At 40.9% G+C, this 13,234-nt stretch overlaps 1 protein-coding gene across 2 annotated transcripts; it reads left to right on the forward strand.

Annotated features, from left to right (window-relative positions):
- Positions 1–1,424: 1,424 nt before the first annotated feature.
- On the forward strand, positions 1,425–12,796 carry LOC147149639 (prepronociceptin-like). Of its 2 annotated transcripts, none has more exons than XM_086027044.1 (3): positions 1,425–1,535; positions 8,273–8,401; positions 9,621–12,796. In XM_086027044.1, exons 2-3 carry the CDS (start codon positions 8,279–8,281, stop codon positions 10,155–10,157), a joined length of 660 nt encoding a protein of 219 aa, XP_085883170.1. In that variant the 5' UTR covers positions 1,425–1,535; positions 8,273–8,278; the 3' UTR covers positions 10,158–12,796. The 2 variants fall into 2 exon arrangements, with proteins under 2 accessions (XP_085883170.1, XP_085883171.1); XM_086027045.1 differs by lacking the exon at positions 1,425–1,535 and adding an exon at positions 1,795–1,832.
- Positions 12,797–13,234: the final 438 nt, after the last annotated feature.

Here is a 13,234-nt window from a genome sequence, read left to right on the forward strand (position 1 = left end):
CCCGATTTCATACCAAAGAGTTTTGACTTGAAAAGAGCGAACATCCGAGTGGAGCGCCGCTTCGCGCTTGTCTCTGATCCGGTGATTGGATTGGCCTCTCATAAATGATTCAACGTCATTAATTAAATACTCGTTAAGATTCCCCCGGGGGAAATGGCTGATAGCAAAACAGTAAATGACAGCAATTAGCACTCATCATTGTGGACTAATTTTAGCTGTCTTTACAAACAGTGATATTCATGAATTTCAGGATAAATCTTCCATCATCTTTCAGTTTACAGATTAAATGTCAAATGGGTCAAGAAAATGCAACACACGTCAAGTAGTTCTCAGAAACAGCGCTTATAAAATGAAATATAAGTTCAGTGAGTCTTTTTTTGTGGGAGTGAACACTGTGGAAGGGGCACCTGGAGACCGCCTTCCACCACCGGGGGGAACGCCCAGCGACGCACAACGTGGATGAAGATGCACTAGTTTTGACGGCAAGCGGACAAGCGCCTGTCTACGAAAATAAAAAACTTACTAACACTCCATGTTTTCATTTTTAAAGAAAAATGCAACACCGATGTGAAGTGGCTGTCAGAGACACTGCTTATACAACTGAGCATTTGTTCAGTGATTCACAGGAGAGTTTCAACAATAAATGTTTGAGCTTGTCGAGAGAAATGCAACACAGACGCGAAGCGGGATTTGAAACTATTCTATGGAATTAACAGCTTTTTGAAATACGTCAGAGGCGGAGCCAGAACGTGGCTCATGGGTGGGCCTGGCAAAATCTGGGTGGGCCTAAATATTTGTCTCATATATTCAAATAAAATGACAAACTGAATATGAAGTTCAGATCTCCCTAAGACAACCAGAATTATGCCATTCTAAATAGTCAATAAAAAAAAAAAAACCCATCAAATTAAAATACAATTTAATAATAATCTAATAATAATTAAAAATAATAATTTCTCCGGTTTCCTCCCACATTCCAAAAACATGCATGGTAAGTTGATTGGACTCTCTAAATTGCCCCTAGGTGTGATTGTGAGTGCGGATGGTTGTCTTTGTGTGCCCTGCGATTGGCTGGCAACCAATCCAGGGTGTCCCCCGCCTACTGCCCGAAGACAGCCGGGATAGGCTCCAGCACGCCCCGCGACCCTTGTGAGGATAAGCGGTATCGATAATGGATGGATGGATGGATACAAATAATAATACAAATAATGAATCTCAATGGGTGGGCAGTCTGTCAATCTGGGTGGACCCAGGCCCACCCATGGCTCCGCCCCTGGTATCCGTGCATGTGGCTGTATTTTTCTAGTCCTTCCCTCCGTGAGTTGTTTGGACGAGGCGAGAGAGTGAACCGGCAGAGGAGGGTGATTGGTGGCAAGTCGTAGCGATGGGTGGGCCGGGGAAGGGGGGCTTATCCCTATAAGAGCGCTCTCCTGTATCCTCCACGTAGCCACAAACGCCAAAGCTTACTGAGGAAACTCACATCTTCCAGCCTGCACCCGAGGGACCCCACCCTGAGGATTGTCACCCCAACACGGGTAAGAGTTCACGGGCCAGGGCGGTTAGAGGTTACACTTTTTAAATTCATAAAAAAACAAACAAAAAAAAAACCATTTTAGCAGCATATCAGACTGGATCGGTTAATTTGTGTCCGCAGCAAGGCATGCTGGGTAATGACTGCTCTGTGAACTTGGAACCCTGGTAGAGCTCAGCTGATGTGGATGGACGTTAGGGATTTTCCTAATTAAACAAACGGGCTCATACTTTGTAGATCAGCCTTAAGGTCTCATTTTGTTTTCTTAGAAGAGGTCTGTTGAGCATGTGCTGCCGACAAGGTAAGTTGAAGACATCATTAAGATCCGTATGATGTTACCTTACTGCGGTATATGTATTTGCCGTGGTTTTGCATGCAAGTATCAGCAAGTTTGAGCACACACGCCTTTTTTTTTTAGCACTATCACAAATTAAAATACATGACGGGATCCAATAGGGTTTTTTTTTAATTAATAATTTAAAATATGCAGAATGTAAAAGGTAAAACAAAACAACTTTTACTTTTGATAGCTTTGCAATAAAAAAAATAATAAATTACAGGTAATGCGTGGAAACGTATGTGTATAAAATAATTTCCAGTTTCTATACATGTATACAGTATAGTTGGTACAATGTTTAAAAATATTTATAATTAATCTTGGAATTGACATAGGGAAAAAAATGTAAGTATATTTCCATTCAAAGACTGTTCTAAGAGCTTTCTTTTATCCTTGAATACGATTCTATTGCTGTAAAATACAACTGTTGAACGATTTGCCAAAGACGTACAACTAATGTGGTACTTGAATTCAGATTTGCAAAGTGCGCAAATTATTTGGGATTTCTCCAGAAAGCCATGGAGCAACTTTTTAAAAAATAAAACTATGTAAAAGTTCGTCTTTGCGACAGTGACTCTCCTCTAAGTTTGCCTGCAAAAGTGAGCAGAGGTCAGCTGCTACGTAAAACTGAGTTAACTGAGAAAATTTATTTGAACTCTCTATCAAATTAAAATGAATCTCCATAATAAATGAATCTCCGTAATTAACCCTTTAACTGACAGCACACACACACACACACATACATATATCAGGCAAGTTAGTAAAATTTCCCGGTCTGTTTATCGCCTTCCGCCTGCAGCCGCCCGTCTAACCGCTTTTTTTGTCCGGCCGTAACAAATAGTAATCTCCGATAGGCCTGTCCGCCTATCATTTTAAACGGGCTTCCATTTGCGTTTCCGTCTACAAACTTCGACCAACCCTTCAGAAACTCCACTTCAACTGGCCCAGGCCCCGGTGTGTAAGCAAAGGATGGAAGGAGACTGAAACCGCTTGCGGTCACGGGTCACACGGCAGAACGCCGCCGTGAACGTGGCGGTGAATGCGCCGCCTTAATCCAAAGAAGCAATGTCCCCGAAACGACGGGGGTTCCCTTTGTGGCGGCTTTGGGGCAGCGGGGTGGACTGTGTTCACGCCGATGGTGGGCAGTGTTTTCTTACAGTTTGATTTAAAAAGGGATGTTGTAAAAATAGTGTTTATGTCACATGTGGCAAGATGACAGGATTAAGGCTTGCACGTGTCTTGTTGGCTTTTTCTTTGGCGTTTACTTCTCTTTGCCAAAAGAAGCAACATTGACAAAGGCAGTGAAGAGAAGAGGAGGCGCGCTCACATTCGATGCAAGGTTAACTGTTTGTTTTTTTTTTCACATTTTTAACCCTTGTATGGTGTTTGCGTCTGTGGGACCCGTTTTCAGTTTTTATCAAAAGAAAAATGACACAAGGCATATCTGAAACCTTCTCCGCATGGTTATAACACAGTTAAGGAGGGAGTCAACCCAAACGTATTTTTTTTCAAGAATATGTTCTATGCACGTCCACTCTTTGAAATACGGCATTCTGATTAATATTGTGTTTGTGGAATATGAGTTAAGCGGCAAAATCCACCTCTTTTCAGCACTCTCAGGGGGCGGCCATTTTGTCACTTCTGTCGACTGAAAATGACATCCCAACTGCTCAGGTAACGACCAATCACGGCTGACCCGCTTTCTGAAGCTGAGCCGTGATTGGTCGTTACCTGAGCCCTGAGCAGTTGTGATGTCATTTTCAGTCGACAGAAGTGACAAAATGGCCGCCCCCGGAGATGGCTAAAAACAAGTGTTTTATTCCACAAATGTAATATTAATCAGAATGCCTAGTTTCAACTAGTAGGCCTGCATAGAACATATTCTTGAAAAAAAATATGGTTGGGGTGACTTCCTCCTTAACAATGTTTGCTGTTCGCATGACTTGCCATTGGGATGTAGTTAACATCTGTTGAGTATTTTAACAGGAAATGATTTGATTGCGTAGTTTTGAAAACCCAAAACTGCAGCTGGTCCAGCAGAGCCACGGACACTGGCTGAGTAACAAAAATACAAACACCACACAAGGATTAAAGTGCAAAGCCCATCTACAATGTTTGCTTTATGCCTTCACTATGCATCTTGATTTTAGTTTTCCATCTGTGTGTGTGTGTGTGTGTGAGCATGGAGTTCACATGTTGATTTTAGGTGACTCCGCTGTGCATTTTGCGGTAATGACACCTTTCGTCTGGCGGGGTATAGAACAGTAACGCTTTCAATGCTCACCACCCGCCATTCAGGTGTCACTAATACGACTTGCCGGATTTTTCTTCGAGGAGTCCGTCTAAATAGAAATTAAATGAAGCCATTTGCAACATCTCACCTTGGAGAGCCGAACAAAGGGAATCAATGGGAAGCTGTCTGATATGACCCCCACGGGCGTGCGCGCGTGTGTGTAAGCCCACCTCCACCTCCATTAATCGACCCGAGGTGATTTGACACAGCGAACAGGGGGATTGGATTTAGTTTACCGTGTCTGCTTGTAATAACGCTGCCACAGCAAGAATCCAAACAATTTTGAATCATACTTGACAAAATACGGCGAGTCGAAAAAGTAAAGTATATTTTGGAGGATTGTTTACATTCACTTCGTAGTTGCTGGAAGGTTGCTTTGTCGCAAACACGTCACTTTATCGTCTCGATTCAAAGTGGAGCCTTGTTCCTCTTCTTGTGCTTTCGTGGTGAAAGCCAACCAAGGGCGCTGATTATGTTGATGAGCACGAGTGGGCGACAATTAGCATTTCAATCAAGCTGATTGGTGATATATAGATTGGCCAGTCAGTTATCAATCGTTAACGTCTTTTGAGTGGGCCAGATACAGTGGAGTTACTGTCAGCATGTGAATAGGCTTTGATTATGAGAGATTTTCTGCTTCTTTACGGGCTAGATGTTTGCTCGAAGACTGATGTTTGCGTATAGTTCGATATGTGTAGCACTAATTACAAAGCGGATAATCATTAACTCTTAAAAGCTCCTTTACGCTTCCATTTATATTTGTTTGGCTGGAACCCCAAAGACATTCATGGGTCAGTATGACCAGCCGCAGGTATAGTCATAAAAAAATAAATACAAATGAAGGAATACGGGTGAGGGACGATATTTACAGTACATTTCTTAAAAGAAAAATATGCTTACTACATAACAGGAGCAGTTAAGGTTTAATAGCAAGGCTGTAATCCAAACACATTTTGAACCCTGCATCCGATAGGACGGTCAATTATCCCCCCGCCACCCCCTAAAAAAAGAAACATGAGTGAGTTTGGTCAAAATAATGTGCACATTGCACATTGTTCAATCGCCCGTGAATAATCCGGCTTTAGGTCGCCGGAAGTCATTTATTTTCAAGCTTGGTCATGTTCTCCATGGGAGAAAAGCAATAACTGAGAAAAAGGAACTGCTCGATAAGAGCACTGTACGACATTTTCTCTTTTTCACGCTTGACTCGATCCACTTTTTCATCAACTTCAACAGGACTTGGACCTCAGCTCTCACATCCCTTTCGATGGATTGGATGTTTATCGGGAAGCGGGAGGTGTTAGGTAATCGGCAATAGGTGGGAGGGCTCTGAGGTCTGCAGTCTGGGGTCGAAGCAAACACGGTGAAGCCGCATTTAGCTGTTATGCTGCACGATGTACATTAGGATGAGCTGCCGATAGAAGTGAAGTCAGCCCCGACTGTAAATGCTTTGAAATCTGGGTAATTTTGCTGTTGTGTTTGTAAATGCTTGCAGGTGTTGTGTCTTTGCTCGTGTGAAGCACATTGAGTTGCCTGGTGTATGAAATGTGCTATATAAATAAAGCGGCCTTGCCTCGCCCTTGCCTAATCGTACCAGACCTCCACTAGCACAGACAGTAATGGGCTTCATTAGCTAGTTTAGTCAGCAGTTAATCGGTTCATTAAAAACAAATTAATTGCTTTCAGGGAGCTCCCGGGAGGACCTGACAGTCGACGGGATATTTTAGCTCAATTCAATCAGCATAGTCGCTAATTTGCAAGGGGGAACAAAAAAAAGACAAAAAATGGCACTCAATTATCAGGTACCTGAGAAAAGAACCTGAGTTCAATAAGAAGTTAGATTCCAGTTAGCAGTTATTCAAAAATCAGTAGCACTTCCAGAATAGTTTGTAAATTCTGTCCATGAAGCCAAGATAAGTGAGTCTAAAATAATGCATGTTGATGTTAATGCTAAAAATGTGGTGCCCCTGCACCTTTTTTTTTTATAGCTTTTAGAAGATTTTTAAAATGTCTCAGGAATTCATGCCTGAAAAGACACAGTAAGTCCGCCATTTTGGTCTGAGGCAACCATTTTAGAGTCAGATTGTTTATTTCTAGAGCTCCTTTAAAGGCGACCTTGTCCTCTAGATTTTGTTCAGTTATTCCCACATTTGTACCACTTGTATGAGACAAACAGGAAATACAAAATTGCACAAAAAAAAAAAAAAATCATTACATGTATTGAGACATTTCCCCTCAGGCAATGTCCTCATGGAAACATGAATAAGTCCCGTTCATCAGTCGCATGTCATGCTGACTGTTATTGACTTTTGCTGTTATCTTGCAGCTCATTAGAGATATCCAGCTAATTGTACAGACTTGACGCTAAACGTGAGAAAGTAGACATAGATTTGAAGACGGAGGACTTTTGCTAATAAACATAATATTGCCGTGTGGATTAGTGTGTGTGGGTAGGACTGCGTGTGAATTTTTGTGACTAATTACGTCAATGCACAGCATAAGCGTTTATGTGTGACTGAGTGAAACTTTGTGTTTGTGAAACAATGAGTCAGTGTTGTTGCCAAAGGCATTAAGGGAGGCGTCAATAAAAGGAGCTAATGAGTTGATTAAATGAGTGGAAAATTCACTTCATGCTCCTAAAATGAGGTCAAAAAAACTTTCTTTGCTTCTTTTTGCGTCAGTAAATGTCATCCTTCCCTTCCGCCCCTCAAAAATGTCATTCTAGCTTTTTAAAGCGTATCAGTGAAGACACAATAGTTATTATTATTATTATCATGAAAAGCATTTCCGTCATTTGCCATTAGCACCACTTGTGTTATTTTTTTTGGGTGTGCGTGTGTGTGGCGGCGACCAGTCAAGATGTCTGCATCTAATAAGGTCTATTGTTCACTATATTTTTTTAAAGGCTGCTCCTCTCGGTGAGACACACAAACGCTCTTGTTTGTTGAATCACTGCTATTCACCACCACTCAACAACACACGCAATGACAAAAACTCAAATATTTCAAAAGTTTGCGTCACCGGTTTGTCAAGTGTACTTGGTTCAAATATGCTAGCAATCAGACCAAATCTCTAGGACAAGCCTGGAAAGGAGCCAGTGTGACCCCCAAAAAATGGCCGCTTCAAACCGACTTCCCGTGTTTCATCTTCGTTTTCTTCTTCTTTTTTCTTTGAGTTATTACAGTTTCATGTTTTTTGAGGAGTCATCAAATTTTGCCGTCGTGCTCACCAAAACGCAATGATAAAAATTAAAATGTTTCGCAATTAAATCCTGGCATGTCAGGAAGCTTTTTTTGGTAGGATTGTGACAAATTTCTACAACAAGTTTGCAGTTGAAGGTCCTCCTCTGCTTCCAAACCAAAATGTCAGACTTACTCTGATAGCTTAACCATGTTTTTTGGAGACTTTTTTTCTGAGTCTACTTACCAAGAGGCCAAAATTCATAAAAAATTTCCATCATTCTCCCCCCGGATGCCATGTCAAAAAGTGAAATGTTACGCAATTTTTGTCTAGTGCAGGGGCGGAGCCAGAACGTGGCTAGTGGGTGAGCCTGGAAAAATCAGGGTGGGGCTGAATATTTTTCTCACTGAGCACAATCCCCCTCCCCTGACACATCGTATATTCAAATAAAATGACAAACTGAATAATATGAAGTTCAGCTCTGCCTGAGATAACCACAATTACGCCATTCTTAATATTCAATAAAATTAAAAAAAGAAAAAAAACACAAATTCAAAAACAATGTAATAATTTTCCAAACATTTAAAAGTATATATTTTCAAAGCAAAAGGGCAGACTTCCTGTGTCTATTTGGGTCTTGGATCTTGAGAATTTTTGTCTACTAAATTTCATGTTGCTAATTGAAACTAGTTTTACAGTGCTGAAATGTTTTTTTCGGCACTGACTCTTTACTACGTTCCTGTGATTATGTCCTACACATTCTGCCTAGCAACACACGAGCAGTATTATGAAAATGTTTGACAGTCAATCTCAAACGGTTTGTTTAGTTCTGTGTGTTTGTTTTTTTTAGATTTCCATTCCAACAACAATAACATAATCAAACTACTAGCCGAAGATTAAATACTGTCACATCGTAATATTTGTCCCGCAGACCATCATGAAGAAGCTGGTGGCGCTCCTGATGCTGCTGCTTTGTGTTGATGGCGCCCATGCCGACTGTCAGGATGACTGCCTGTCCTGCAGCCTCATCCTGCCCAAACGGCTCACCTTCAACACTATGGTGAGCACACGCTCGCATACACACACACACACACACCCACACACACACGCACACACTATTTGTTAAGCTTTTCCTGACAGACCCAATTTTCATTTGCTGATAAGAGGCAAACCTTCCACTTCTTCCTCTGTGTGACTCAACAAATTAGCCTTTTGGCATTTGACTTTTACTAATTTCTTGTGGCTAATTGATTCCGGGGGATGCATGTGCCCGTCTCTCGACAAGTCAACACGGAAAAGACATTTGAGGGCATGAAAAAAAAAAAAAAAAAAAGGCACAAATGAGGATTTGTTGCCTTGTGAGAGCACCATTCAGCTCAGTTAACACCAACGTGGTGTTAAGCATGATTTGAATTGAGTTGTTTATCCAAACATCGCTGAGTACAATACAATACTGTCATGATCCATGCTTTTGTTTGTATTTGTATTTATGTCTCGTTTTCTTGAGGTTCATATCTTGTCCTCTTCATTAGGTCTTTTGTTTCCATCTGTGCCCGTCAACCCGGTCCCTTGTGTCTTACAATCAGCTGCTTCCGCCACTTGTGTCTTGTCCAAGTGTTCTTCGTTGTCTCTTCAGTGGGCTTGTATTTAGTTTTCCGGTTTCTCGGGTGCTTTTTAAAAATGAAAAAATGTTGAGATGTAAGTTCTGGTTGTAAACACAATCAAATGCACATAAATGACACCCTTTGGAAAGTTAGGAAAAATCGGGTTCAGTTTCATCGATTTACAACAAATTGCGCGGGGATGTCTCATGACAAGAAGAATGGAAAAATTCCCAAGGACCCATACATGAAACTGAACAGTGTTGAACAGTTTGGTTCGAAGCAGCCATTTTGGGTAATTTCAGGGCTTATATTATGCCAAACTCCCATGAGGGAGTTTGTCCAAATGAGTTCCAATCCTATGCAAGTATAGCCAACGTTTTTTTTTTTTTTACCAATGCAAGCTAATTTGGACTGAAAAAGTCACAACGTTTTCATGATTATGCTCGGAATTTTCGGAACGTTAAAAAAAAAAAAAAACAGCCTCTCTCCCTAGTTCAACAAATTTACTCCAAATTGGGTGGACAATCCTACAATAAGATGTACGTAGAAGTGGCAAGGACCCATTTGTGTTTTGTTCTCCTAACTCTCCATTGTTGAGGCTTCTCTTTCTTCTGGCATTAAAAGGCCAAAGAAAAAGCATGTGGGGGTTAATCCTTTCATCTTTTTGCTTGTCAGGAGTGTCTCTTTGAATGTGAGGGCTCCGTCTCCCCGACAACCTCCTGGGACACCTGCCGCGGATCCTTGTCGCTGTCATCTATGCCCAAAAGATCCCAGGAGGAAGCGGAGGCCTTGTTCCCTCCTGAGGAGGAGGAAGACGAGAGGGAGGTGGAAGGGAACGAGCTGCCCTTGGTCTTGCAGAGGTTCGATCACATGACCGGAGAGCAGGAGCTAGATGAAAGGGACTCTGGTGTCCGCGGCGCCCCGTCCTTGGACGAAGACTACGAGGACCCGGACGACGGCGACGTGGCTCTGAGCGTCTCCAAGAGGTTCGGCGGCTTCGTGAAGGGCCGCCACGGCTACAGGAAGCTGATGGCGCCGGCCAGGTCCTACCAGAAACGCTACGGCGGCTTCATCGGCATCCGCAAGTCGGCGCGCAAGTGGAACAACCAGAAACGCTTCAGCGAGTTCCTGAAACAGTACCTGGGCATGAGCACTCGGGCCACAGAGTACAACAGCGTCTCGGAGGAGCTCAGCCAGCACAACCAGGTGTAGAGCGGCAACCAACGCCGCCACGCCCCCGATGCCCTGCTTGTAGCCGAGGCTGGATTTACACTGCAGGGCCCGATTCCCAGTTAGTGCCTGTGTGTGGACCATATGTTTACATCCACTGTCATGTGACACATATCTGATGTTACTGTGCTTATGTGTAGGATGCTTTTCACGCCTATAGGACGCTTCCTCTTGTCTAAATCACTTGTAAGCATGGGCCTCTCATCCCTCCGCAAAAGACGATTCGATACGATTTTAGATACGTGGGGTACGATGCATTGAAGGATGTGATGATTTTAAAATGTAATGATTCGATTTGGTGCAATTCAATACAATACAATTTTATTTATCTAGCGCATTTCATAAGAGCTAGAGCTGTAACAAAGCACTTTACAAACGATACAATAAATAGAACAAAAACAATAAAAGGCTGTGATACATGTATTCATAAATATAGATATAAATCATATATAAAATATAAATGCAAATATAAATAAATAAAGCCAATAAATTGACATAAAACACTATATACAATTGACACCGGAAAAGAGCCTAAAATTCAGTGGAATTATGATTCAATTTAATAAGGTAGCTTTTGTCATGTTTATTAATATCCAGCAACATGCCCAAATTATCTAGTGAATTAAATTCACGTTAGTTCACGTCGACAGTTTTCCACACGCTTTGGTTTCATGGCATAACACTGAAATACAAGCTCCTCAAGGAATTGGCCTCAACTCCTCAAGGTCTTCGCCTTGGTTTGGTCTTGACTCCACAGTCTCTCAATTATTCAAAAACGTCTTCATCAACAACTCGATTTTGTCTTGACTGCTCAAAGTCTTGATTTGGCAGGGTGTGACATTAAGCCTTTTTGAGTGGGGCCACCATGAGCTGTGGTTGTGGTGGCACTGTCAGTATTAGCCCTGATGGTCATGCTATAATATGATACGTTTTTGACAAAATATTGACAGCTCTTTTTTTCCCCCTCCAGATTTGATATTTAATTTATTCAATACAACGTCTCGGCACTATATCATTATTCTAATATACAATAATGTAAGGACAGAATGACATGTAAGAAAAAAATATCGGGTTGAGTGATATTGTGTGAGTCACTTGAGTAGATTTCCAAGTCGACATAAATATGATCCTCCAGTGAAATTATAATGTGGGTCTCGCAAAAAATTCAGCCTGGACAGTTTTCCAACCTCGACAGCAAAAGACATTTGTATCATAAAGTCAAGGGGTATAGATCCCTATTTAGGCCGATGAACAAGGATTGCTAACCCGACATGCGCAAAAAATGTGAGCAGTGCAGTAAAAAGGCTTGTTCGATATACGTTGCTAAAGCTCAAAATATGTGCGGTAAAGCGCAAGAATGTAGAGCTGGGTGATATAGTCTAAAATTAATCCATCCATCCATCCATTCTTTGTACTGCTTGTCTAGGGTATATAGCTCGATATAAACGTAAGTGTAAACATTTTATAATGGAAGCATTTCTGAATGGGTTGTATGCTTCTTTAGCAAATCTAACTGAATTTAAAAAAATGTAGACTAAGACTATGTAATTTTGAGAACATTTTACTTTATCGGCGTATTAATTCATTTCCGGTTTTAGCATTTGTCATGTGTGTAGATTTTTTTTTAAATTTTCTCTCGACATTTAGTGTTACCTGGACGTGAGCATTTTGGAAAGATATTTGTAGTATTTTTGGTTCTACGGCATGTCTTTGAAGTGACTAATTTTACTCTGCTACCATCTTGTGGTACAAAGGAAAACTCCATTACCCTTTGCCTCATCGCTAATGTGTGACAAGTGTGCAATGTGGATTATTAAAAAAAAAAAAAAAAAAAAACTACCAAAATTATATGAATTCACCTCTGAGTCAGACAGTGAGGCATTTAACTCAACTGGCATACAGTAGCCTATGCTAGTATTTCCCAACCTTTATTGTGTCAAGGGACATATTTCACATTTGAAAAATTCTCACGGCCCACCATTTAGCAAACGGTGTTTTTCCTGTTACTATACGTGGCTGGCATAGCTGTCAAAAACATTTTCTTATCAGAATTTTTTTTTGGGGGGGGTCAAAATAATTTACATTAGATAACTTCCCGCGGCACCCCTGATGATCCCTCACGGCACTCTGGTTGAAAATCACTGGCCTATGCTAATGAGTATTCCACACTATGTATAGTACTACTGATGTTTGATATTTTAACTGCCATTGTGTTCGGTTTTGTTTTAGTTGTTTGGGTGATTGTAAATATGAAATGAAATGTAAAAAAACATGTCCATAAATAAAAATAGATAATTATTTCTTCTGTATCTCGTCATGCAGCAAATGATTCACTTGTCCTGGGCTGATTTGTTCATCGTACAATTGTTCTTTGAACAAACTGAATACACTGAGTGGGCCAATAGTAGGTTTAAAAATCATGTTACATTTACAATTATTTATTATGATTACATTCGATAAAGACTCAACTCAACTGTATTTATAAAGCACTTTAAGACAACCACAGCTGTATAAAAAGTGATGTACATGGAGCAAAAGTATGTCATACAACAAACAATAAAACAAATGAATAATGAAGACTGTAAAAAGCACAAAAACAGTAAAACCAATACCAAGTCTCATGCTGAGTCTAATTATATATTCACATACTTTCCTGAAATTCCCGATTAGCACCCCGCCCCTGATCCCTGTATATTATTTTTCATTATCTATGATAATATCTCCGCCGCACTACCACTGACTCATTCACTTGAGCCAACGTTTAGCCTTTTATGTCCAATCATAGTGACCATACGTCCTATTTCCCCCGGACATGTTCACTATTTATACCCTGGCTGTCCTTGGGGAGTTTTATAAATTCGTGACAACTTGAACTGTTTGTCAGGGGACCAATTAGCATGTGTTTAATTTGAAGTTTTGCGCAACAAAAGAGAGGCATGGTATTTAATGTGAAGCATCTTTGAGTATCATTTCAGTATCAGTGTCCTCTTTTTTTTGTAAATGAAAATATGGTCATACTAGTACCGTAGCTTTTCAAAACAAACCTACCCGGGTACATT

This window comes from Filicampus tigris, chromosome 3 (assembly GCF_054856515.1).
Source record: "Filicampus tigris isolate MCC_2025a chromosome 3, RoL_Ftig_1.0, whole genome shotgun sequence".
NCBI lineage: Eukaryota > Metazoa > Chordata > Actinopteri > Syngnathiformes > Syngnathidae > Filicampus > Filicampus tigris.